This window comes from Pan troglodytes, chromosome 6 (assembly GCF_028858775.2).
Source record: "Pan troglodytes isolate AG18354 chromosome 6, NHGRI_mPanTro3-v2.0_pri, whole genome shotgun sequence".
Classification (NCBI taxonomy): domain Eukaryota; kingdom Metazoa; phylum Chordata; class Mammalia; order Primates; family Hominidae; genus Pan; species Pan troglodytes.
This window is the reverse complement of record NC_072404.2, coordinates 99,665,636-99,693,222: the sequence shown is the minus strand read 5'-3', so window position 1 is coordinate 99,693,222 and position 27,587 is coordinate 99,665,636. Positions and strand designations below refer to the sequence as shown.

At 36.0% G+C, this 27,587-nt stretch overlaps 1 protein-coding gene and 1 long non-coding RNA gene across 19 annotated transcripts in view; one reads left to right on the top strand and one right to left on the bottom strand.

Annotated features, from left to right (window-relative positions):
- CFAP69 (cilia and flagella associated protein 69) overlaps positions 1 to 27,587 on the bottom strand; it is a 99,151-nt gene that overhangs the window by 35,713 nt on the left and 35,851 nt on the right. For 10 of the 17 annotated variants that reach the window (XM_054655929.2, XM_054655930.2, XM_054655931.2 and 7 more), the window contains 9 exons: positions 25,566 to 25,730; positions 22,232 to 22,350; positions 20,271 to 20,389; positions 10,825 to 10,906; positions 8,596 to 8,788; positions 4,517 to 4,654; positions 3,797 to 3,873; positions 1,515 to 1,712; positions 757 to 843 (listed from right to left, as the gene is read on the bottom strand). In XM_054655929.2, coding sequence (XP_054511904.1) covers positions 757 to 843; positions 1,515 to 1,712; positions 3,797 to 3,873; positions 4,517 to 4,654; positions 8,596 to 8,788; positions 10,825 to 10,906; positions 20,271 to 20,389; positions 22,232 to 22,350; positions 25,566 to 25,730 — 1,178 coding nt within the window. Of the gene's footprint in view, positions 1 to 756; positions 844 to 1,514; positions 1,713 to 2,527; positions 2,650 to 3,796; positions 3,874 to 4,516; positions 4,655 to 8,595; positions 8,789 to 10,824; positions 10,907 to 20,270; positions 20,390 to 22,231; positions 22,351 to 25,565; positions 25,731 to 27,587 lie in introns of all 17 variants that reach the window. The other 7 variants (XR_010158580.1, XR_010158579.1, XR_010158581.1 and 4 more) reach the window with 7 other exon arrangements.
- Positions 13,927 to 17,088, top strand: LOC107971536 (uncharacterized). 2 transcript variants are annotated; one of them, XR_008536462.1, is made up of 4 exons: positions 13,927 to 14,006; positions 15,975 to 16,101; positions 16,716 to 16,786; positions 16,869 to 17,088. It is a non-coding gene; the product is annotated as an uncharacterized LOC107971536 (long non-coding RNA). The 2 variants fall into 2 exon arrangements; XR_001714472.3 differs by having other exon boundaries at positions 13,943 to 14,025.

Here is a 27,587-nt window from a genome sequence, read left to right as displayed (position 1 = left end):
TTGGTTTTGCTCTCTTAATATGGTTCCACCGGCTTGTGGACTAACTTAACATTTAGCAATTTTATATCTACAGGAAGTATTGGAACATTAGGTAAAGTGTATCCAAAGTATCAGAAATGAAGGAGAGATTTTTTAAAAAGTGTATCCAAGATATTAATGGAAAAGGGTGGGGAAAAGTAATGAAATTCTGGAAATCCATGGTGTTTCTCACATATTTCAAGTGAATGATTAGCACTATACATTTTTTAGATTAGTTTCTAGCTTACAGTTGAAGTGGCTTACCATATTTTTCTACAAAGGGATATTTATCCCCAATTCACATTTAAGTTTAACGTAATGCTTCTTTTGGTGATCACAGAGGGGAAACCTCTTGGGGGACAGAGTAATACAAGATAGTTGCTCTTTGTGTCCTTTACTTTGCCTCTCACAGAAAAGAAATCAATGAATAAGCAGGTTCAGAATGGAAAGCAGAACACATTTTCCTGCTCATTCCTGGCTATCATCTTCTTCTTTATGTAGGTCAAGAACATCAGCCTTGTTTCTCCCTGATAAACCAAATGAAACTCAAAGCAGCATCTTCTGTAACTGTGAAATGCAGTTTCACTTATCACTCTAAATTGCATATGAGCATCTAATAGTATTGGTATTGTATGGAAAGGTCACTAGGAAAAAATGAATGAATATTTGTTCCTGAAAAAGTCTGTCTGTAAGAGTTGGCTATTTGTTGTGGATACTATAATACATTAAAAATCCTACCTTTAACGCTTTAGCGTTTGATGTTCTAGCCAAGAAATCTTCCCATGATTTATTAGCCAGCTCTCTTTGCTTGTGCGTGGCCTGTATCTGAAATGAGAAAGATAATTAAGTTTCAGTTTCTTTTTTTTCTTTTTTTTTTTTTTGAGACAGAATCTCACTCTGTCACCCAGGCTGGAGTCCAGTGGCATGTCTCAAGTATCTCTCTGCCTTTTAAAAATTTAAGACTGTGGAAATAAAATTATAATGCAAAAAAACAGCATTGAATATAGTAACTCAATCTCAAACTCCATAGTTTCTTTTAAAACTGCACAGAGACACTGAAAATAACTCTAAGAGAAAACCACAAAATAACTCAAGGCTGAAACACCCACAAGTAAGAAAAATATATCTTATGGATAACTTCATCTGGGTTTATACATTGAAATTATTATCTTGTGCCTTAATGGTATCTGTGGCTTACTTTCTTACTGATATATAATAGTTGTACATATTTATGGCATACATGTGATATTTTGATATGTGCACACAATGTGTAATGATCAGGGTAAATGGGATATCCATCCCCTTAAACACTTATCATTTCTTTGTATTAGGAGCATTCCAAGTCTTCTGGGTATTTTGAAATGTACAATAAATTATTGTTACTATAGTTGCCCTACTGTGCTATTGAACAACAGAACTTATTCTATCTAACTGTATTTTTGTGCCCATTAACCAACCTATCTTCATTCTCCCTCCTCACTACCTATGTAGCTTACTTTTGCATATACTTTTTGTTCATTTTGCACGTCTTGGCATGCTTGGCTTTCAATTATATCACTTTGCAGAGAAGCAACCATCTTTCCAATATTTTCTGATGCTGTTGTAATAGCTTCCAAAGCTTTTTTATCTGTAGTGACTGGTCTTAATTTTTCTAATTTTATTTCCTCATATATTTCATTCCATATTTCTCCAATCTGTTACAACAAAGTTTAACAAAGTTAAATTAACCAAAAATAAATCATACAATTGTACAATTATACAATTTTTTTATATGGTTAGTCACTCCTGTTAACACTTAAACTTTTCCTAAATTACTTCGTGGGAATAAGTGCATTGGGAATGATTGAGGGTACCAGCTACATTTGAGTACTCAGTAGGAATTTATCAAATGTTTTTCAATGGTATGTTATTCATGGATAAGGCTCTCCTATGCCTAGTTCCCTGCCATCATCACCATCATCACTGCCCTCTAGTTTATAGTTACCTTGATTTCACAGCTGCAGAAACTGCTGATTTATTCTTATCTTTTTGAACTATCGTTACTTTCCTCCCTAAAGCCCTATATTGAAGGCTAGGTCAAGATGAACTTTTAGGAGAATGAACATGGGGATTACTAGGACCCTAGAACCCAGCCACCCTGAGAAAGGGGCCCTGCCCCTCACCTTCTAGCTAAGGCAAATTATAATGGAATCTCAAGCTTTTAACTCCATGGTTCCATCATGTCAGTGGCTCCATCTCATATTCTAGGCTGTCTAGAAGTTAACGTTCTTGAGTGTATTTAGAATTAGAGAAAAAAGAGCAGAGTTGTGCAGCAGAAGTGTGCTGGACCCATAAAATTAAAGAAAAAAATTATATATCTATGATAAGGAAAAAATTCATATTTGGGCTGAATGGAGTGGGTGGATCACTTGAGCCTAGGAGTTTGAGAGCAGCCTGAGCAACACAGTGAGACCTTGTCTCTACCCCACCCCGCCCCCCGCAATAAAAAGCTGGGTATGGGGGTACACACTTGTAGTCCCAGCTACTTGGGAAGATGAGGCTGGAGGATCAAATGAGCCTGGGAGGTTGAGGCTGCAGTGAGTTGTGATCATGCAACTGCACTTTAGGCTAGGTGACAGGATGAGACTCTGCCTCAAAAAAAAAAAAAAAAAAAAGAAGGAAAGAAAGAAAATAGAGGTTTACTCATTTATAACATCCAAATATACAGTACTAATATTAGTAGAAGGACAATGTTAACTTAAAAAGACTTTCTTGAGACTTCAAAAGTATTTACTGACAAATATAACTAGCAAGGTAAGTAACCTACTATCTTTTAATCAAGATTGGATCATAATATAAAGTAATGATAAAATAATACTTTAATAAGTATTAATAATTTATTTTAATAAATAAAAACTTATTTAATTTCAACTCCAAAGAGAAGAAACTGTATGGCCAGGCTGGTCTCGAACCCCTGACCTTGGGTGATCCACCCACCTCGGCCTCCCAAGGTGCTGGGATTGCAGGCATGAGAATACAAAAATTAAAAAATACAAAAATTAGCTGGGCGTGGTGGCAGGTGCCTGTCATCCCAGCTACTTGGGAGGCTGAGGCAGGAGAATCACTTGAACCTGGGAGGCAGAGGTTGCACTGAGCCAAGATCATGCCATTGTACTCCAGCCTGGGTGACAAGAGCAAAATCTCCATCTCAAAAAAATAATTTTTTTTTTTGTTTTTGCTAGGCTTCTGAACAGTTTTATATCAGTTTTTATTTTTTTTGAGACGGAGTCTTGCTCTGTCGCCCGGGCTGGAGTGCAGTGGCGCAATCTTGGCTCACTGCAAGCTCCACCTTCCAGGTTCACATCATTCTCCTGCCTCAGCCTCCCGAGTAGCTGGGACTACAGGCACCCGCCACCACATCCAGCTAATTTTTGTATTTTTAGTAGAGACAGGGTTTCACCATGTTAGCCAGGATGGTCTTGATCTCCTGACCTCATTATCCACCTGCCTTGGCCTCCCAAAGTGCTGGGATTACAGGTGTGAGCCACCATGCCTGGCTTATATCAGTTTTGTACATCTTCTTTCATAAACTAAGTTGGATGAAATCTTATCCCATGAAAAACACCCAATCATGGGATGGGTGTATGGTGTATTTCTTCAACAGCATCAGATGCAAAATGAAAAATAAAAACTATACAGTATGCAGATGATTGCTCACAACCATGAATAGATATTTTATTTTCCAGTTAATTTTTTGCTATCTAGATTTTAATAATCAGGTTATTAAAAAGATACTTACTTTAAAATCAAGATATCTATGTATGATACAAAGGGTGACAAAATCTTCAGCAGATAGGCCAGGTAAATTTTCAAAATCTAAAATAAAGTTTATAAAGACAGAATTACTTTAGCAGAGCAAGTGATTCTAAGAAACATTTATCTATCTATCTATCTATCTATCTATCTATCTATCTATCTATCTACCTATCTAAAAGCAAATGCAAAGTTACTTTTGATTTCATCTTGATTTATGAAAAAGTTAATTCTGTGAGTAGCTTGTGAGTAGGCTTCTTTCTATAACACATTTCTGCCAGGTCATCCAATATATAGGAATCATTTCTTTCTGTGTTGTAGTCAGACAATAATATCTTACTTCAGAAGCTGAAGAGTGTTTGATAAACTTTTTCCTTAATAGACAGCAAAGACTTAAAAAAAAAACTCAAGTGACTCAGAATGTCAGTATTTTAAGCTTAATCATCTAAACTAACTGTCCTTAATCCTATCTGCACATTGGAGTTGCCTGGGGAGCTTTAGAAAATACTATTGCCTGGATCCCACACACAGAGATTCTGATTTAATTGGTGAGGAGTGCAGTTTGGGAATTGGGGTAACAATGGAAAATGAATTTCTCTATATAAAGAGATTTTTGCTCATTATATTTGAAAAACTGACTCCAAAGTAAAATCAGTGTGTATACTTAGCAAAACAGACTCTTGCAAATTTGAAGAGAACTTCTTACCTAGTTTGCCCAATATAGCATAAATTTTTGCTCTAATATTCTCAGAAACATCCATAACCGCAATAGATGGGCAGTTAGCAGGCAGTGGGATGATTTTTTGCTCTTCTTGAAAGCTAGTAAATAGAGGTTTTTTTGTATCTAATCATTGGATAGCATGAAAATAGAAAAGGGACAGATAAAAACCATAGTAAACAAATACTTAATTTTGAGATTTTAGTCTAGATAACATAAAATATATGAAAATATTGTAGCAAAAAAATAGTGCCTATTACATGGTTACACTTTTGAAATAATAATTAAGCAGCTATTTCTTCCCCACTCTGTGGCAAAACTTAGAGCCTTCATTTTTATTGTTTATGTAAAATATTAAAATTTCACAAAATTACTTTTTAAAAGTAAAATTTCTATGTAAATAATTTAAAAAATTTTGAAATCCAGAACTTGAGTAATGTCAGTTTAACAGTGATGTAACTTTGTTTACTTTTGGTTTCTATATATTATGCTATAAATATAAAAACTATTTTATGATGCTATATGTCAAAACTCAGAAACAATAAAAATGGATTGAAGATACAAGTCATCAGAAGGGGAAGTATTTACATTTAAAAATAAACAATACTTAAGGAAACATATCTAAAAATAATAAGAGCCATCTATAACAAACCCACAGCCAGCATTATATGGAATGGAGAAAAGCTGGAAGCATTCCCTTTGTAAACTGGCACAAGACAGGCATGCGCTCTTTCACCACATAGTATTGGAAATCTTGGCCAGAGCAATCAAGCAAGAGAAAGAAAAAAAAAAGCATCCAAACAGGAAGAGAGGAAGTCAAACTATCCCTGTTTGCAGATGACATGAGTCTGTATCTAGAAAACTCCATAGTCTCGGCCCAAAAGCTCCTTTAGCTGATAAACAACTTTAGCAAAGTTGCGGGACACGAAATCAATGTACAAAAGTGACTAGCATTCCTACACACCAACAACAGCCAAGCCAACAGCCAAGTCAGAAACACAATCCCATTCACAATTGCCATAAAAAGAATAAAATACCTAGGAATACAGCTAACCAGGGAGCCAAAAGACCTCTATGATGAGAATTAGAAAATACTGCTTAAAGAAATCAGAGATGACACAAACAAATGGAAAAACATCCCATGCTCAAGGATAGGAAGAATCAATATCATTAAAATGGTTATACTGCCCAAAGCAATTTACAGATTCAATAGTATTTCTATAAAGCTATCAACAACAATCTTCACATAACTAGAGAAAACTATTCAAAAAATCATATGGAATCAGAAAGAGCCCCAATAGCCAAGGAAATCCTAAACAAAGAGCAACACTAGAGGCAACACGTTACCTAAGTTCAAACTAAACTACAAGACCACAGTAACCAAAACAGCATAGTACTGGTACAAAAACAGACACAGTTCAATATAACAGAATAGAGAGCCCAGAAATAAGGCTACACACCTACAACTACTTGATCTTCAACAAAGCTGACAGAAACAAGCAATGGGGAAATAACTCCCTATTTAATAAATGGTGCTGGGATAACTAGCCAGCCATATGCAGAAAATTGAAACTGGACCTCTTCCTTATACCATATACAAAAATCAACTCAAGTTGGATTAAAGACTTAAATGTAAAACCCAAAACTATAAGAACCCTGGAAGACAACCTAGGCAGTAGCAATCTGGACTTAGGAATGGGCAAAGATTTCATGACAAAGATGCCAAAAGGAATCACAATACAAGCAAAAATTGACAAGTGGGATCTAATTAAACTTAAGAACTTCTGCACAGTAAAAGAAACTATCAACAGGATGAAAAGCCAACCAACAGAATGGGAGAAAATTTTTGCAAACTATGCATCTGACAGAGGTCTAATATCCAGGATCTATAAGGAACTTAAACAAATTTATAAGAAAAAACACAACCCCATTCAAAAGTGGGCAAAGGACATGAACAGACACTTTTCAAAAGAAGTCATACATGCAGCCAACAAGCATATGAAAAAAGCTCAATATCACTGATTATTAGAAAAATTCAAATTCAAATCACAATGAAATAGTATCTCACATCAGTCAGAGTGGCTGTTATTAAAAAGTCAAAAAATAACATACCGGCAAGGTTGTGGAGAAAAGGGGATGCTTATACACTGTTGCTGGGAGTGTAAATTAGTTCAACCATTGTGGAAAGCAGTATGGCAATTCCTCAAAGAGCTAAAAACAGAACTACTATTCGACCCAGCAATCCCATGACTGAGTATATGCTCAGAGGAATATAAACCATTCTATCATAAAGACACACACACATGAATGTTCACTGCAGCACTATTCACAATAGCAAAGACATGGAATCAACCTAAATGCCCAACATGACAGACTGGATAAAGAAAATGTGGTCCATATACACCATGGAATGCTATGCAGCCATAAAAATAGTGAGATCATGTATTTTGAGGGAACATGGATGGAGGTGGAGGCCATCATCCTTAGCAAACTAACACAGGAACAGAAAACCAAACACTGCATGTCTTCACTTATAAGTGGGATCTAAATGATGAGAATTCATGGACACATGGAGGAGAACAACACACACTGAGGCCTATTAGAGGGTAGAGAGTAGGAGGAGGGAGAGGGTCAGACAAAATAACTATTGGGTACTAGGCTTAGTACCTGGGTGACAAAATAATCTGTACATGAGTTTACCCATATAACAAACCTGTGACATGAGTTTACCCATATAACAAACCTGTGTGTGTACCCCTGAACCTAAAATAAAATAAAAAAAAAAAGTGAACCATTTAGATGAAACCATAAGAATCTTAAAAGGCTTAGAATATGTAGGCGGGGTGCAGTGGCTCTTGTCTGTAATCCCAGCACTTTGGCAAGTGGAGGTGGGCAGATCCCCTGAGGTCAGGAGTTCAAGACCAGCCTAGCCAACATGGTGAAACCCTGTCTCTAATAAAAAAAATACAAAAATTAGCTGGGTATGGTGGCACGTGGCTGTAGACGCAGCTACTTAGGAGGCTGAGGCAGAAGAATCATTTGAACCCGGGAGGCGGAGGTTGCAGTGAGCCGAGTTCGTGCCACTGCACTCCAGCCTGGGCGAAAGAGTGAGACTCTGTCTCCAAAAAAAAAAAAAAGAAAAAAGAAAAAAAGAAAATGTAATATATTGGCCAGGTGTGGTGGCTCATGCCTATAATCCCAACACTTGGCAGAGGCTGAGGTGAGTGGATCGCTTGAGCCCAGGAGCTTGAGACCAGCCTGGGCAACATGGTGAAACCTCATCTCTACAAAAAATACAAAAATTAGCTGGGTGTGGTAGCACATGCCTGTAGTCCCAGCTACTTGGGAGGCTAAGGCAGGAAAATCGCTTGAGCCTGGGAGGCAGAGGTTTCAGTGAGCCAAGATTGCACCATCCCACTCCAGTCTGGGTGACCTGAGTGAAACCCTGTCTCACAAAAAAAAAAAAGAAAAAAAAAAAAAGAAAAAAATGTAATATAGCAGTATGGAATATGTAAATGAACTAAAAATTATGATACTGTAAGTCTCATTAATTTAGAATCTAGTAATTAAAATTTTTGAACATTTGGACTATTTTTATTTAGGAAACAATATCTTCTTTCAGATAAAAAGTAAACTCTATAAACATTAATCAGATCATGTTGCCTAATGGATTTAGAAAAAGGAAAAATGAACAGAAATGTATAAAATACCAAAATATTATTTTGAAGCAATCTATTTACATCTCAATGAAATATTATTGAATCTATCTTTAAAAGCAGAAAACCCAAAGAAGCATCTTTAGGAACTACTTCAGTTTTTTTTTTAGTTAAAAGAATATAATTAAATACCATTTCTTAAAAATATTCTCTAAAAATATGAACCTACTACTTATTTACTTAGTTTTCTTCCAGTCACTTAGGATAGCAAATTTTTCAAACCCTTGTAAAAAAAAAAACAAAAAACTTTAGACAAAGGGGTGAAAGGCCTGATGCTTTCCTAATACCATTTAAAGATCTTTTAAAATATATACATTAATTGCTTCTACTAACAATTATAAATATACTCACCAATGATCTTCCCATTTTTATCACGTTTTACTCCTAGTTCTTTTTCCTCCTTTCTCCACAATTTAATTAAAAGACTAGCAGCTGTCTGATCCTTCTTCCCTTGCCAAGCATTGACATGAGCTGCAGTTTTGGGATTATCACAAAATTCAACCATTATTCCAAGTATTAGATTACAGAATTTTTTTTGGTTCAACTTTAGCAAGGAAACAGAAAAGGAAAAAAGTTGCAATAAATATTAAGAATTATTGTCTTCAAAAAAAAAAGAGAGAAACACTTGTATTATCATTAAGTTTCTTCTAAACTCAGAGTCAGGAAAATCTCCTGTTAAAATGGAAACCCATTGTAATGACTATATTTTCAAATATTAGAAATTTAAAAGGATAAAAAGTAAAAGATTTAATATAATTCTGAAGTCATTATAAACATATATCATGACCAAAATGTGACTGATGTGGCTGAGTTGGAAAAAGATTTGCACAAATAAGTAAAGATGTTCATTTTAAGTGGCGAAGCTCGATAGTGTTATACAGAGTTCACTGTAATTACAGGATCTTTCCAATTTATATGCTTTATTAAGGCTTGTAAAGATTCATACTAACTGTAATCTCTTTGTTATTAAGAGAGTAACTGATGGTAACTGCAAATGACAATCACATATGAAAATAAAACAAGATGTAATTTGGTTTTGTGGCAATCATCATCCATAAAAGAGTATTTAAGGATTCAAAAAAATTCTCCTATTATAAAGCATATTTCCTTTATTTTGCTACAAGTAGTTTTCAGTACACCAAAATTTAGGTATAGAAAATTCCATCCAGAGCAATGGCCTCCATAATCTAATTCTTCTATGTGAAATACTTTTTGTTGATTAACTTTTACAGTATACTGTTATTTGAATATAGCAAAGGAAATATGTAAGATTTGTTTCAATTGCAAACATCATCAGTTTCCTTTTATAAAATGAAAGGATAATAATATTACCTGCAAAGGGTTATTATGAGTTATATGAGACTCCCTGGTACATAGTAAGCTCTCATTAACATTTAGCCATTATTAGCAGTTATCATTACATACTTTATATTTCAGCAGAGTTGTATTAAGCAAAACACTCAAGGAAATGAGTTTTTTTATTTCTCTACTTCAGGAGATAGGCAAATGTGAATGATTGAAATTGATATAAAATCTTCCTTAAATAATATTTGTAATTTGCAATTAATTTGGTTGAATCAGCATTAAATATATTCTAGCAATAATATTCATAATAACAGTAAATACAGGAATCATGTTAGGCACTATATTTAATCTATAATATATATGTATGCATGCACACTTAGATGCACACACAGACATACAATCACTCATTTAATCCTTCCAACAATACAATAAGATATATAATGTTGTTATCTCTGTTTTACAGGTAAAGAAATCGAAAAGAGAGAAATGAACTAACTTTCAGGGAGGTTAAGGGGCACAAATAATTTTAGCACTTTTGCTAAATCAAAGTAGGTTTGTTATTCTATTAATAAAATCAAGAATGGTGGCAATCATAGAATCACGGGACAGGGAGCGGGCTAGAACTCTGTGTGAGAATCTCTCTCAAAATTTTATTGAAACAAAATTGTATGTTTCCTCGCATATCATCCTGACTATGGATTCCAGTTAGAATTGAGGCTAGTAAGGGGCTATATTCTTCACAGCTGCTAGATGGCACTGTCTCTATTGGAAGGCCTAGCTTGCTCACATCTGCTCATTCTGCAAAACAATGGTCCATGAGTCACTAGACTTCTTCACGTTACCTCCAAATAATACATAGTTCTTTAAAAATGCTTATCTTTGCTCCTTGTCTAACGTGGCCCTTATCTTTTAATATCAGGGGAAGAAACTAGAAGTTATTAATAAATGACTATGGGTTTTCATATGGTCAAGCTCTTCACAAACTGTTTCTTAACAGGTTGATGGAGTACAAAGAAAAACAAATTCTTTGTTCCGGTGTATTTGAAAACATTGAAAAAACACTGGTAAAATGACTTTCCAACCAGAGGAATTTTCAGAGCCTTTAAAACACTGTGTATTATGAATTTCTAGGAGCAATTTTGTTTAAGACCGTACCTTTGAACATGATTTGGGGCACATTTATTCATAGACTTGTGCTCTGTGGCATTCAGTTTGGAAACGGTCTTTATTAGACATATTTGTCTTTTGTCTTATGATTGTTATAGCCATACTTACTGCTAACAAATCCAAAAGGAGAAAAATGCCTTCCTTTTCAAGAAAATAATCCTCTGAGGGATAACATCCCAAAATACAGCACCTTAAATTAAAAGAAAGTTATTCATTTGACAAACATTTATTGTTAAACTGAATTTGTACAGCTTTATTTTTATCAAAGCATTTTCAAAGAATATGTTTTCTTCATTTTCTTAAATCAAGTAGCTAATGTTTTTACCTAAAAAAATAGAACTTTGAAGAAACTTTACCAGCATTGTTTAGTTTCAACGTTTTTAAAAACCAATATCCATTCTTTTCCATAACTGCCTATTTCTTTCCTACAAATAAAACATTCTCCTTTGCTTTCATGATATTAATTATTCTTAGTGATCATCTCTGGCTGGTCTCATAACTTTTTTTGCAAGATATATCTATTTATTGTTGCTGTAAACCAAAAATAAAATTCTAAGCCCCCCAACCAACTGAACGAACCCTTCTCTCAGCCAAGGCATTCCAAAGTAAACTTGAAAAACTAGTTCAGGCCATGATGGGAAGGAGGGGTTGGACATGCCTCATTATACCTTCCTCCCTTTGGAATTCAGGCACAACTGACCAGTGAGTATTAACGTTAAAACAGAGATCTTAAGAATGAAAAAACAGACTCTTCACAGCAATGAGATACCAAATTCCAACTTGACTCTGGTATAGCATCAGATGACAGTAGGCTCCGAAAGAAATCAAAATATTTTACCCCAAAATATATTCCTTTGACATATTTTTAAATGGTCCTGCAAAGCTGTCTCTTCTAGGGAAAATCTACATTCTGTAGCGAATCCCTCCCCTGTCCAAGTATTTTCCAGATCCAGGAGAGATTTAACTAAGTCCGGCACCTTTTAAGGTCTGATAAGAGACATTTACCAACTATTCCACATAATAAGAAACTTGGTCTCAACAATCCCTTATTTTAACCCAGATACTCCTTTCTATTGATCCCCAGTTTTTAGATAATAACTTACCCATTTCAACAGATAGCAATCAGGAAATTTCTGAATCCACCTCTGACCTGTAAACTCCTGCTTTGAGTTGCCTTTCCTTTCCGAATCAAACCAATGCACACCTTATGTGTACTGACTGATGTCTTATATCTCCACAAAACGTATAAAACCAAGCTGTAGCGCAACCACCTTGGGCACATTTTCTCAGGACCTCTTAAAACTTTGCCTCAGGCTGGGTGTGGTGGTCACGCCTGTAATACCAGCACTTTGGGAGGCTTGGGGGTGGCGGGGGGGTGGATCACCTGAGGTCAGGAGTTCGAGACCAGCCTGGTCAACATGGCAAAACGAGGTCTCTACTAAAAATACAAGAATCAGCCGGGCATGGTGGTGGGCGCCTGTAATCCCAGTTATTCAGGAGCCTGAGGCAGGAGAATAGCTTGAACCCAGGAGGAGGAGGTTGCAGTCAGCTGAGATCACGCCACTGCACCCCAGGCTGGGTGACAGAATGAGACCCCGTCTAAAGAACAACAACAACAACAACAACAACAACAACAATAACAACAAAAAGCTGTGCCTCAGGCCTTGGTCAATTATATTGGGCTCAGAATGAAACTGTAAAATATTTACAGGCCTTGTCGACATTGCTGTTTCAAGATGTTGGTGCACTTCAAACATTGGATAACTGTTGATTATATCTCATCTTTGCAGTTGAGATTATTTTGTCAGAGGTGTTTGAATGAGAGCAACTCCATCTTGAATAGGGGCTGGGTGAAATAAGGCTGAGACCTACTGGGCTGCATTTCCAGAAGGTTAAGGCGCTCTAAGTCAACGGATGAGACAGGAGGTCAGCACAGATACAGGTTATTAAGGCTTTGCGGATAAAACAGGTTGCAGTAAAGAAGCCGGCTAAAACCCACCAAAACCAAGATGCTGACAAAAGTGACCTCCGGTCATCCTCACTGCTACACTCCCACCAGCACAATGACAGTTTACAAATGCCATGGCAACATGAGGATGTTACCCTATATGGCCTATAAAGGGGAGGCATAAATAATCCACTCCATGTTTGGCATATCATCAAGAAATAACCATACAAACGGGCAACCAGCAGTCCTTAGGGCTGCTCTGATTATAGAGTAGCCATTCTTTTATTCTTTTACTTTCCTAATAAATTGCTTTCACTTTACTCTGTGGACTCACCCTGAATTATTTTCTGCACCTGATCCAAGAACCTTCCCTTGGGGTCTGGATTGGGATCCCTTTCCTATAACATCCTTCTGGCAACCATGGAAGGGACGATAGTGAGAAAACCCCTGACTCAAAGGCTAATATTGGGTAAGTGTTGGGGTCTGGTAACATCTTTCTGGCAAGCCCCGAAGGGATGATACTGAAGAAAGCCCTCAGCCCCAAACCAAAGGAAAGAGACGACAGCACTGGTTGGCCAACCTTGGGTGAGTGGTTGGGTACTCGGCTGAAGGATGGCATTGGGTTAGAGGTCAACTTAGGGGAGTTAGGGTCTCTCCTTAAGTCAAAGTGGGTTAAAAGCCCCTCTTATTAAAAAGCAAGGAAACTTGACCGACCCTGGATTTGAAGGCAAATTTAGGAGGGTTAGAATCCCTTCTAAGATTTAGGGAGTTAGAGGCCCCTCTCAGTAAAGTCCCTTTTGGCTAAGAATGGGTTTGGCACTATGGGATGTTAATTGCTATTCTCTTTGGAATAATCTGCCTTGCACTTTTTGCTTATGGTTATGGGTGAGAGGATTAGGCACATATAGGATTGTGGGACAGAGGAAGCTTTTTCCTCCCTAAAAGGGGACACTTGAGAGCAAATGAGAATGCTGGAAAAGATCCCGTCTTGACTGAAAAGCAACTGGCTGAACTTTTGATTCAGTGTTGGCACCAATGGGCAGGTCTTTCTCTGGCCTCCCTGAGCACCTCACCTTCCCCACACTGCCACAAGCAATGCTCCCTTCCCTTTTTCCCTTCCCTTCCCCTCTATGCAAACCAGTTGAATGAATGGTAAAAATCACTGTCTCCTCCGTAAAGTTTTGATTAATGGGAGAAATGATTTGAAAGCCTAATCTTAACCTGTAGCCAATCTGGTGTACTTTGTCTTTCTGTATTGTTCTGTCATAAAGAGGGGTACCTTAGGAGAGAACATAGGGTTAGGACACCTGTAAGCCTGCTTTCAAGATGGCCCAGCAAACTGGTCAGTTACAAACTTTGCTGTAAGTCCCCCAAAAAACTAAAACTGGACGAGGTTTCCCTCGTCTTGTATGTCCTTGGGAGCTTGACCTTGTAACCTTGTGGCCAGGCTTTCTCTTTTCACAATGGCGGCCCCGGTCCAGGGTTCAATTCCTGGCTTAGGGAAGGAGTCCTTCATCTTCTGCGTGTCTCCATATTTAAATGTATTATGTGTGTGATGTTTATATATGAAAGAGCTCTAATTAGTTTATTAATAATAAGAACTTAAATCAAATATTTTTTCAGAAAAGTAAAAAGTAGAATGATGTTCAGTTCATGTGACTTTAGTAATCTTTGGGAAATCAAGACAGTTTTAATAAAGATTATTGGTAAAACAAAAATTCTTCAAAAATGTAACATTTGGTGTAAATTATGCAGATCAGGTATCAGGTTTTCCAATACTTTATGGTCATAAATGGCTTCTTTGACTTTTGAAAATTGTTCAATTTATTTAGGAGCATTAGATTGTAGATAGGGCTGGGGACATGTGAAATTAGCCTTGCCCCCTAGCTATGCAAAGAAGGTTGTAAAGAAAACAGATGTTATATAAAAAACAATCTTGTATGGTAGATTCTTGTCCTAAAGTAAAACAACTGGTTGTTTAAAAAGAGGGATGTTTAGGAAAAGTCAGAAAGTCTAATCATGTCATAGTCTATGTAAGTAGTGAAAGGATTAGTGAAAGGGAGTTTGTGCAAGAAATGTTGTACAATTTGAAGGTCGTTAGGCCCCCTTAATGCTTCATAAAATGCCACTATGACTCTTCCTGTAACTTGCCTGCTTTATGGCTAGGTAAGGCCTGGGACACATGGAATAAGATGCTGGAAAGAGTCAGACCTTATCTGTACTTCTGTCTGGGTCCTAGGCTCCATGCCTAGTACATAATTAGAATGCTGAACTTACCAAGCTTTTTGCCAAAAGCAAAAGTTGCCAAGAGTTAACAGCGTAACAAGTATTTGAGACTACTAAAGAAACAGTTTTATATGTAAGGTGTATAAAGAAAGTGAAATGTGTTTTTGGCAAAAGATTATAAGAAGTCATGGGAATGTGGATTTTTTTTTCCTACATTAAAGGGTATTTTACAATTAGATACGATAAAGCTGAAGGTTTAAGCAAGTTGGGGCAGGTTTGTGAAAAAAATTGTAAAAGAAATTCTGTGTGTGGCCATTGGCTAAAATTAAAGGGGTATTATTCAGTTTTTCTGTAAACTGAACATTGGCATAAACGACAACAGGTTTTTCTTGGAGCAAAATCCTGTTTATGATCTGCTCTTTAACACAAATTGTAAAGGGTTATAAAAGGTTTATGAGAATCTTACCTTATGGTCAAACATTAAAATTGGGTAGATATGTCTATAAGGTTTTATTAAGAATTGAGTTTAAAATTAATAGTACACTAATGTAAAGGTAAAATTTGTCTTATTTGGTATAAACATCATACAGGAAGCATTGTCAAATGTGAAACAGTATTTAGCTTTCTTTGGGCTATATTTGCATAAATGTGTTATTGGTATGTGTTCCAAAATGATGGGAAATGCCTACAATTCTCATATGACTTAGTATAGGTCACTAACAGTTATAATTGCTACATAAAATCGTTGTATGCCACTGAGATAACTAAATTGCTTTGTCAATCATGTTTTTGACTGTGTGATGTTTTGTCATCCACAAACAATTGTTTTGTTTTGATCCTCTTCAAAAGGTCGTTTATAGTCAGCTATAGAACTCTAACAGGTATTCTTAAATGCAGGTTTCTGATAACTTTGGAGATTGTGATCTCTGAATAGAGGAAAAAACCTTTCAGAACTCTCATAGAGAGCTGAAATGTTCATGAATATCAAACAGAAATTAATTTTGTGGACTAAACTAATAGAAGTCTAAAATCATCTTTTTTAACTTGTTGCTTAAAATGTTGCTGATCCTTTTTTCCCCCTCAGAGTCAAGACAACTCATCTTTGGAGCTATTTACAGCTTTTAACAATTGGGTAAAGTATGTTCGTGTGAACAAAATTTGGAGCATATTTGTTTTTTCTACCCAATTTCTCCAGAATTTGACAACTATTCGTGAGTATTCTTAATTTATGGCAATATAGGTATTTGCAACAAGAAGTATAATAAGAATCTGTTTTCTTTTGCAACAGGACACAATTGGAGAAACTGATTATTTTACTAAGGCTTTGACTGGAATGATGTGCTTTGAGGAATCAGACTTGATGTGTAAAGCCAATAAAAGTCCTTTGGGAAAACTTGATACTTGGTCTACACAGTCTCTGTATAGGGTTCCTGGCCTGTGGTAAGTAAAGAATGTCACTTTCTGACAGGCCCAGGAGCCCCAAGTTATCTTGGGACCTCAAGAGAAGAGAAATTTACCAAACTCTTAGGTATGCGAGGGTACAAACCCATGGCTTGGCTTGGCTTTAAAAAAGTCTTATCTGAGATTCCTTATGGAACAGAGTTCCATCAAAGCCAATTCAAATAGCCCATATGGCAAATAATTATTCTTGCTGCACCTTATACAAATAATCAGGCCAAGTATAATAAAGCAAATTGGTCTTATTATAATTTGTCTTTAGGATAAATGGGAAACTGGAGAGAGAAATATGTTTCAAGAACTATGGTACACCTGTTGTTAGATTCTAGTCTCATCAGCTGTTTTCAAGTTTGTTTCTGCAATTTAGGCTAACGCTGCTCATTCCTGGGAACCAACCAGTGATCTCTGACTGCTGCTCAGAAGAAACAAGAGGGCTAGGTAATGTGAAAACCAGAATTGATATTCTATTCAATTTTATCAATATTAATCAATAATTAATTTTCAATTGTTACTCTTTCAGATATCACCTTCTGTCAGAAATCAAGAGTTATGAATGACCCTCGACATACCAATGCTTTCTGACTGAGCTCCCCTGTACCCTGAACACAAGAGACCCTAATAGATAGGCAGGAATGTCATCACCCCTCTTCAGCCTGAAGATGTTATAGAAGACGGATCTTCATCCCTCTGCAACCCTAAGGATTAAGGCTTCTCTTATAAAAGGGATGGGGAAAATGTCAGATGCATTTGAACCAGAGCAACTCCATCTTGAATAGGGCCTGGGTAAAATGAAGCTGAGACCTACTGTGCTGCATTCCCAGATGGTTACAGCATTCTAAGTCACAGGATGAGATAGGAGGTTGCAAAAGATACAGGTCATGAAGACCTTGGGGATAAAATAGGTTGCAGTGAATAAGCCAGGTAAAACTCATCAAAACCAACATGCTGACACAAATAACCTCTGCTTGTCCTCACTGCTACACTCCCACCAGTGCAACGACGTTTACAAATGCCATGGCAACATCAGGAAGTTACCTTATATGTTCTATAAAGGGGAGGCATAAATAATCCACTCCTTGTTTGGCATATCATCAAGAAATAACCATACAAATGGGAAACCAGCAGCCCTCAGGGCTGCTCTGATTATGGAGTAGCCATTCTTTTATTCCTTTACTTTCCTAATTAACTTGCTTTCACTTTATCCTTTGGACTCATCCTGAATTCTTTCCTGTGTGTGATCCAAGAACCCTCTCTTTCGGTCTGGATCAGGAACCCTTTCCTATAACAATTTGCTAAAGTGCCTACTTTGGTTTGTGCAGCTCACATGGAATCAAGGTTTAAAGCTGCTGCTGGGGCTACTTGCACTCTTCTTCCTGATAGGGAATGTGGACTGAACAAGCTATCACTGGTGGTAGCAACAGATACTATTCTCAGTTCCTCCCAGAAATTGCAAGCCTGCTGTGGTCACTTTCCTGTGTCCCCTTTCTAAACATAGCTCCCCCTTAAAAAAGAAAAGAAAAGAAAAGACATTGTTTCTACTGCCTGTTTCAAAAGACATTGTTTCTACTGCCTGTTTCATCATGGTGCATAGAAAATAGGAGTAGGGTAGAGGCTGGTATATGAAATGCCATCAGCTTTGCTCCTCCCATTCAGGTGGCCCCAGGTTTTACCCCGGGGTGGCCAGAGATTTGGGCAAACATGATTCTGGGTGTGTCTGTGAAGGTGTTTCTGGATGTAATTAACATTTTAATCAGTAAACTGAATAAAGTAGCCTGCCCTTACTAATGTGGGTGGGCCTTATGCAAGCAACTGAAGATCTAAACAGAATGCAAAGGCTGAGTAAGAGGGAACTCCTCTGCCTGACTGCTGAGCTGGGACTCAGGTTTTCAGACTCAAATGGAAATATTTGCTCTTCTTGGGCTTCAAGCATCCAGCTTTCAGACTGGCACTCAGAACACTGGGTTTTCTGGTCCTTAGGCCTTCAGTCTCAGACTGGAACTACACCATCGGTACTCCTGGGTATTCCACTTGCTGACGGTAGTTCTTGGGACTTTTCAGCCTTTATAATTGTGTGAGCCAATTCCTTATGATAAATCTCAATCTCTCTTTCTCTATGTTTTTTTTCCTACTGGTTGTGTCTCTCTAGGGAATCTTGACTAATATAATATCCAAATGCAAGGGGTCAGCAAAAGCTAAGACAATCTTAATGGGGAAGGAAAACGTAGAAAGACTTACTCTACCAGATGTCTAGACTTATTAAAAAGACCTAATTATTAAAATAGCACATTACAGAAGGATAGACAAAAGACCAGTAGAACAGCACAGAAAGCCTAGAAATAGATCCAAATATATATGGGCATTTGATTTGTACAAAGAAGGTACTGCAAAGCAGTGGGTAAAGGATGGTTTATCCAAAAACAGCATTGAATTACATCCATACAAAAAAAGTAAAACTTGTACCTCACCTTACACCATACATACAATTCAATTCCAGGTAGATTGTAGGTCTAAATGTAAAGGGCAAAACAATAAAGCTTCTAGAAGAAACATAGGCAGTGATCTTCATGACTATGGGGTAAGGAAAGACTGTTTAAACAGGGCACTAAAAGTACTGACCATAAAAAAAGACTGGTAAATTGGACCACACTGAAATTAAGACTATCGATTCAATAAGAAGAGAGTGAAGAGAGTGAAAATGTAAGCCTCAGAGTGGCAGAATATATTTGACAAACATATAACAGAAAAAGGCTCATATCCAGGACATATAAAGAACTCTAAAAAACAATAGGTAATTCAGTAGAAAAGTGAGCAAGAGACTTGAGTAGGGATTTCACACACAAAAAAAGCTATTTAAATGGCAAATGAACTCACTAGCAATCAGGAATATGAAAATTAAAACTACAAAGAGACACTGGCACAAGTCCATAAGAATGGCTGCAATGAAAGATACAACGCAGTGTGTTGGTAAGGATGTGGAAAAAGGAGAAACCTCCACACTACTGGGAAAGGTGTAATTGATGTAAGTACTTTGGAAAATTTTTTAGTATTATCTCCTAAAGCTGAACAGACATAAAAATGCCCAGATCTGGGCATTTTTACATCTAGGTGTATACTGGACAGAAATATCTATGATGTTTAATAAAATATATGCACACAAATATTTTTTCACAAGCCTAGGCTAATTTGTGTTTGAATCAGTTTTTAACAAAATGTTTAACAAGTAAAAACAATGTAATTTTTTTAAAAACAGAAGAAACTTATAGAATAAAAATATAAAGAAAGAAAATATTTTTGTATGGCTATACAATGTGTTTGTATTTTAAGCTAAATGTTATTACAAAAGAGCCAAAAACATAAAGAAAATGAAAACATTTATAAAGTAAAAAAAAAATTACAGTAATCTAAGGTTAATTTATTGAGAACAGAAAAATATTTTAAAAGTAAGTTTAGTGTAATCTAAATGTAGAGTGTTGATAAAGTCTACAGTAATGTATAATAAGGTCCTAGCCTTCACATTCATTCCCCATTCACTCACTGACTCACTCACAGCAACTGGTACTGCAAGCTCCATTTATAAGTGCCCTATACAAGCGTTACAAATTTTTTTTTATCTTTTATTCTGTAGTCTTACTGTACCTTTTTTAATGTTTAGGTATGTTTAGATACACAATACTTACTATTGTGTTACAATTGCCTACAATCTTCAGTACAGTAATATGACATACAGTTTGTAGCCTTTAGGCTATACCATCTAGCCTAAGTGTGTAGTAGGCTATACCATCTATGTTTGTGTAACTACATCCTATAATGTTTGCATAAGATGAAATTGCCTAAGGAAACATTTCTCAGAAAGTATCCTCACTGTTGTAAAGTGATGCATGACTGCTGTGAGTCTACCTAATTTGATTATAGCAATACTCACCAAATGCTGTCCAATGTACTAAAAAGAAGTACATTATAGCCTAAGCCACTCTGTAACTTCCTGGGGTCTGTTTTCATCACATGAAGAACTATATCTACTCCTTCAGTTCCGAAAATTTCCTGTTTAAGATATTTGTTTTAAATTATTTCTTGAAATAAATAAATAATTCCTCCCTTTCCTACTTTATCGGTCCCCTAATATTGCTTTTTTACCATAGAAATACAGCAACATTGTTAGAAAAATACTATTTTTACTGCAATTTTAAAAACCGTACTTACTTGTTCTCAGGAATTTAAAACAAATTATTATAAAATTAATCATTTTAAGAGGGGGCATCAATCAACATGCCAGCTTAATAATATCCCTTGATATTTTTTGTTTTATTCCCTTTCTCCTAAAAGAAGTCATAAAATTTGCACCTTGATTTTCTTCAACATTATAATCAATGCAGTCTAGCATTATGTCAGATCAATTCTTAGATAGTAAGAACTATCATGCAAGATTTTCTAATGACCCCGAGAGAAATAAGATATAAATGTAGTTAAAACATTTAATAATTTATGTGAAGTTTTAACCACTTAATATTTTTCTCTCACTAATTACCTTTCTCATTGCCTCGCTGTTCAGTTCTGGTTCCCAGTAAGCAAGATTATGATTATTTTTCCAGAGGAGCCCAGGCACAGGGTGGTAGAATACGATGAGAAATTGCATCAAAGCTTGGAGCTAAACAGGCGTTCACTTAAAATCTATCTATTGAAACCATCATTTTTTTGTTTTTATCTTTCCAATTCCATCCCTTGCTATTTAACATTTAAATTATCAATCTCTGAAACTCAAGAGTTCACTATGGAGCTAAAAAAGATAAAAGGGGATTAAGATCTCGTTCTAACTTTTGGCTTTGGGTTTGAACCCAATTCAAACCCCAAACAACATTTAAAATGGTACAGCCCACTCTGGAAAACTGTTTGGCAGTTTCTTATAAAGATACACCTACTTTATGATACATCAATTCCAATTGTAGATACTTACCCAAGAGAAATGAAAGCACTATACCCACTAGTACAAGACTAGTACAAGAATATTCACTGAAGCTTTATTCATTATAGCTGTAAATAAAAACAACCCAAGTGCCTATCTATCAATAGGGGAACAGATAAACACATTTTGGCATAGTCACACAATGGAATACTATTTAGCAATAAAAAGAAATGAATTATTGATACATGCAATGACATGGATATATTTCTTTCTTTCTTTTTCTTTTTTTTTTTTTTTCAGATGGAGTCTCGCTGTGTCACCTAGGCTGGAGTGCAGTGGTGAGATCTGGGCTCACTGTAACCTACCTCCTAGGTTCAAGCAATTCTCGTGCCTCAGCCTCCCGAGTAACTGAGATTACAGGCGCACACCAAAACGCCTGGCTAATTTTTGTATTTTTAGTAGATATGAGGTTTCACCATGTTGGCCAGGCTGGTCTCGAACTCCTGACCTCAGGCAATCCACCTGCCTCAGCCTCCCAAAGTGCTGAGATTACAGGCCTGAGCCACCATGCCCGGCCAACATGGATATATTTCTAAAATATGATGCTGGGTGACAGAATCCAGACATAAAAGAGTAAATATTGTGCGATTCCATTGATATAAACTTAAAGAATAGGGAAAACCAACCTATAGGAATAGAAAACAGAACAGTAGTTTGTCTGGAAGTGAGTGGGGGCATGGCTTCTAATGGGATGAGGAAATTTTATAGAGATAGAAATATTCTCTGTTTTAATTGGGGGTATTAGTTAAATGGGTGTATACTGTTGTATATTCTGTACCTTTTACTTTATATAATTATGTTCTAATTATTAACAAAAATATTAAATTTTCACAAAATTAAATACAATTATAGAGACTTCCAAAAATAGATTATAGTGTTAGGTGACTGGGAGACCTGAACAAAACTTTCACAGGCATACATACCTTCCTTTGAATGTGATTCTCACAAAGACCAGATAGGATAAGTAATATATCAGACTGGATTTCCAAAACAATGGCTTCTTCCTTTTCATTAGGCTTGCTTATCATATTTTTAAAGATTCCTGGTATGAAAACATTTAAAGAATGTATAGTTATTGGACACTACTTTTATTTTGATCAATTACTGTTTGGAAATCTCTTCTAAAAAGTTTATTTGGCTAGAGAAACTTTTATTTTATTTACTTATTTATTTTTATTTGTTATAAATAGACAGGGTCTCATTATGTTGCCTAGGCTAATCTTGAATTCCTCAGCTCAAGTAATCCTCCTGTCTCGGCCTTGCAAAGTGTTGGGATTACAGGCGTGCACCACCATGCCCAGCCTAGAAAAACTATTTTAGAAGAGGATATTATCATTGCATAGTAACCTAGAGGCTGTGAAAAGAAGATGATAAATGAATTCCTGGAGCTTTCAATACAATCAGTAGCCCTACCTACATATATAGAATTTCTCAATGTAATCCATAGCCTCACATGTATAGAAATTCTAGTTCAGAATTAATAGTATGTCATTAAAGGATGCCCCAATAACCTGACACTTTGCTCACCAAACTGGGTTTAAAAATATGCAGAGTTTCATGAGGTAGGAAATGAGTGCCTTTGCAAATATATGACCAAATTTCCTGACTGTGGTTTGCCTAATCTCTTCCTCTCCTCATGGTTAACAGGGTCAATTCTAAGCAAAGGTGGCAGATCTCTTTAGGTGTGCTTTCTATTCCTGTTATTGCTTTCTGCATCTTTCCTTGATGTCTAACTGAAGGTGTTTTAAACAATTTTAGGTAACAGTATTCCATGTCCTTTAAAATCCCTCTTTTGCTTCCAGTTGTAATTGAAAAGGACTGAAGATGGCCACTAACACTGATGAAATGATATTCATGATACACTTTTGCCTCAAAAAGGATTTTTTTAAGCTTTAAATAAAGAAAAAAAGTCACTTTTTCTCGGTTAAAGCGGTAACTGGCATTAGTGGGAAAGTATGGAGCTATGTTCCAAAGTAGAAGGGCCACGGAAATCATAGCCTATCTCCATAACTGGCCCTGAGCGACTATTCTAGGTCCCATTAGGATGAATTACAGGTGGGGGATCAGACCCTAAGAGAGGCTAGTTGAGCCTGCTGGAGGCCCAGTGCTGGGGTATGCCATGGATAGAGGGGCCTATATCGCTTTATCAGGAACATCTTCTGGGAATCCAGTTTGACTGGCCATAGGTCTGCTTCTTCTTTCTAGATCATATCATTCTTCTTCCTACCTGGGTGCAGGCAGAAACTTTCCCTGCTGCCTGTAACACATAGTATAATGCTCATATTTATGTACCCTTCAACTCTTGCCTTTATTCTCTCCTTGTTATAGATCATTCTATTTCTCCCAGTTTCTTCTTCCTAAAACATAACATTGTACACATAACCTCACTAATCAAAATCCTTTGAGGCTCTCCATGCCTTAAGAGGATGAAGTTCGAACTACTGTCAATCACTCAAAACTCATTCCATCTTGGCCTCTGACTATACAATTAACCTATCTTGTGTTATTTATCTTCATAAAACTTTGGCTCCTCTTAAACTAGTTCTGAACACATCACCATGCATATTTCAGGACCATGTCTCTCTGTTCATGGTATTTCCTTGCTTGAAGGCCTTCTCTTCTTTTCCACCTCTAAACTACCTTTACCTCACAGAATCCTAAGACTCCCTAGCCTTGAAAACTACCCAAGCCTCTTAGTTTCTGTAACATTTACTCTGTACTACTCATTAAGTGTCTAACTGATGACGTGTAGGCTAACACATGCTATCTTTCTATGATACATGTAGTTTCTATTTTCTCATTAAGGAAAAGGTCCTCAGTGTCCTGCTCTATACATGTTTGTAACCCCAGTGTCTACACAGGAAGTATATAAACATTTATATTTTATTTCAATAGTTTTTGGGGAATAGGTGGTTTTTGGTTACATGGATAAGTTCTTTATTGGTGGTTTCTGAGATTTTGGTGCACCTGTCACCAAGCAGTGTACACTGTACCCAGCAAGTGTATAAACATTTACATTTAAAATCTAGTTACTACTTATTGAGCACGTTACTATTACACAGCCATGTTAGACTCAATAAGACAAGGTCCCTGCCTCTAAGAACTTAACATAAAGATCAGCTTCTTTCCAGTTAAAGGGAAAAGGTTCTAAGAAGAAAAAAACCATTGCTATTTGTTTTCCCTTTTCCCTACCCTATTCCCTAGTGCAGGCAGGATTAAGAATTCTTCCTAGACATATGAAAGATTACATTTCCTGGATTTCCTCTAGTTAGACTGAGTTTTGTGCAACAGAATGTGCACAGGAATGATAAACTGTACTTTCAGGTTTGTTCATCCCAAACAAACTGGGCAAAAAGGTAAATGTTTTCACCTAGCTCCTTTTCAATATACTTTGATTTCCTGCTATTTCCTATATTATTATTATTATTGGAGAGCACCACTCCACTCCACTAATGATGGAAGAGTAACCACCTTAATTTAACAAGTAGAAGATTTTTTGAGTAGGCATTTATAATTAATTGACATCTAGCAGATTATATAATTGACTAGTGAAACAATCACTGAATACGAACGACTGAAATAGCTCTTTTCAAAGTCAAGGATCTAGAGAACTATTTATTTTTTAAATAACAAAAGGCAAAGCAGCTTTTGTTTAGGGGTTCTGAATTTTACACTGAGTTTATGTGTACTTATTTTAGGAGATACTCATTAAGTGTCTAATTGATGACGTATAGAGTAACACATGCTGTATTTCTATGATACACATAATTTCCATTTTCTTTTCTAGCATAGTCAAGTGTAAGCTAAAAGTCAAAGATATTCTGATATTTCATATCAGAAAAGAAACTCCTCTGTACATTTCTGTAAATACCAATGTACCAGTGTTCTGTTATGACACATGCATTGGAATATGCCATGTTATCCTGTTTTAAATAGCTCCAAAAGCCTTGGTCAAAAGTGGTGACCTTTATTACTAAAAGAATAAAATATAACAATAGACCATTTTAAAAAAAGATAAAGATAATCCTAAATGAAATGATATCTGAGTTGAAGAAATAAATGCTTAAAGGGTTAGTAAGTATGATATTTCAATAAGACACGCTAATTTATAGCAACAATATGAAACAAAAATCAAGAAAATATTCAGGAATTTCTCAGTCATAAAGACAAAATAAATTTTGGAAAAACATTTCAAACAAAACTACTACTATTAAAAATATTCCTCTTTCATCAGTAAACCACCATGTTATATTTTACCTATCATTTGCTGAATTGTTCCCTTTTCACAAAGATCTTTGTTTACCGTCTCATCTTCAAGGTAGACCATGGCTCTCAGGAGTCTTAAACTGTAACGCATCTGGGCAAACTTGTTGCCTCGGCCACCTGTACCATGAAAACTGTTACCATGACTGAAAAATGGATCTGTGGAGAAAAAGTGATAATTTAAAACAAAAACATTTCAAATAAACAAAGCAAATATATCAGATATCTTATACATCTATCAAAAGTTTAAACAAATGTTAAAATTTTGTCATATTTGCTTTAGTTTTTAGAGAAATAAAATATTATCCCTTTTCCCTCTTACTAGTCTCAGAATAGAAGTATGTGTTTTGGAATTTTACTCAAATGTATCATATTATATGTATCTTTTGCAATTTGCTTCTGTTATTCAACATGTTTATTTTAAAAATTATTCACATTGTCACAAGTAGATCTAGATTATTAATTTTAATTCGTTTCAGCATTCATTTTTATAAATAAATTACAGTTTTTCCATTCACTAGTATAAACTGTTACAATAAACATTCTGGTTCATGTCCTCTTATATCCATTGAGAAGAGTTTTTCCATGTGACCAGAATAATATAGGATACATCCACATTGAATTTTACTAAAGGTGCTAAATTGTTTTCCAAGGTGTTTATACAGATACAATGTATAAGATAAGTTAATTTTTCTTTTTTAAGAGACAGGGTCTTGCTCTGTTGCCCAGGCTAGAGTGCAGTGGTATGATCACAGCTCATTGAAGCCTCAATCTCCTGGGCTCAAGCGATACTCCCATCTCAGCCTCCCAAGAAGCTAGGACTACAGGTGTGTGCCACTATGACCAGCTGCTTTTTTTTTTTTTAAGAGATGGGGTCTCACCATGTTGCCCAGGCTGGTCTTGAACTTCTGGCCTCAAGTGATCCTCCTGCCTTGAAAGTGTTGGCATTACAGGTGTGAGCTACTGTACCTGGCCTTGATTTCCCCCCACGAAATCTGTTAAATGTGAAATGGTAGTTTATTGCTGTTAATTTGCATTTATCTGATTGTCAATGGGATTTAGAGTTTTTAAATGTTTTTTGAAAATTTGGGGTTTTCTCTGTGACATGGCAGTCCCTAGTCCTTGTATACTTCTCTACTGAGTTGTTTTCTTATTGATATATAGGAGTTCTTTATGAACCTGGATTCTAATCTATTATCAGTCACAGGGGTAATAAATGTCATCTCTCACTTTGTAAATTAGTATTTCACTTAGATTTTGTCAAATAGACATTTGTACGTTTTACAGTAGTTAAATGCATTGATCTTTTCTTATACCTTTAACTCATGAGTCTTTTTAAAGAAACCTTTCCTACCCTGATATCTAGCAAAAAGATATTTTCCCATGTTTTCTTCTAAGAGTTTCACTGTATGACTTTTCATATTTACATCTTTAATTTATTACTTTTGCAATTGATTTTTAGAAAAAACAAAGTGAAGAGGTCTAATTTTTATTTTTTCACATGGAGGACCAACTGCCCCAACACCACCCTTCCCTCACTGATTGGCAGTATCATCTCTCATAAAGCCAACCTTTCATATATTCCGTGCCATTGGTCTCTCCATGACCCAGTACCACATAATTTTAATTACTATAGCTTTATCATAGGTCTTGATAAATAGCAAGGCAAATCCTCCCTTCTTTATGCTATGCTTTCTTTAAAAGCTGCTTTCAGAAGTAGCTTTATGTTTCTAGCTAAAAAAAAAAAAAAGTTGAAAATACTGTTCTGAGTATTGCATGTTGGTTAAAATTGTGGGTTCTATTATAGAACCTGGGTTAAATTTTTGCTCTGCCACTTGTGGCCAGGAATAATTATTTAGCTTCTTAGACTGAGTTCTACCCATCTGATACACAGGGATAATAAGAGTACCTATACCTCCTAGGTTTGTTGAGAGGACTAAATGACTTAATACTTGGAAGGTTTTTAAAGCTCACCAGATAGTAGGTTCTGAATAACTATTAGCTATCAGTCTTTCT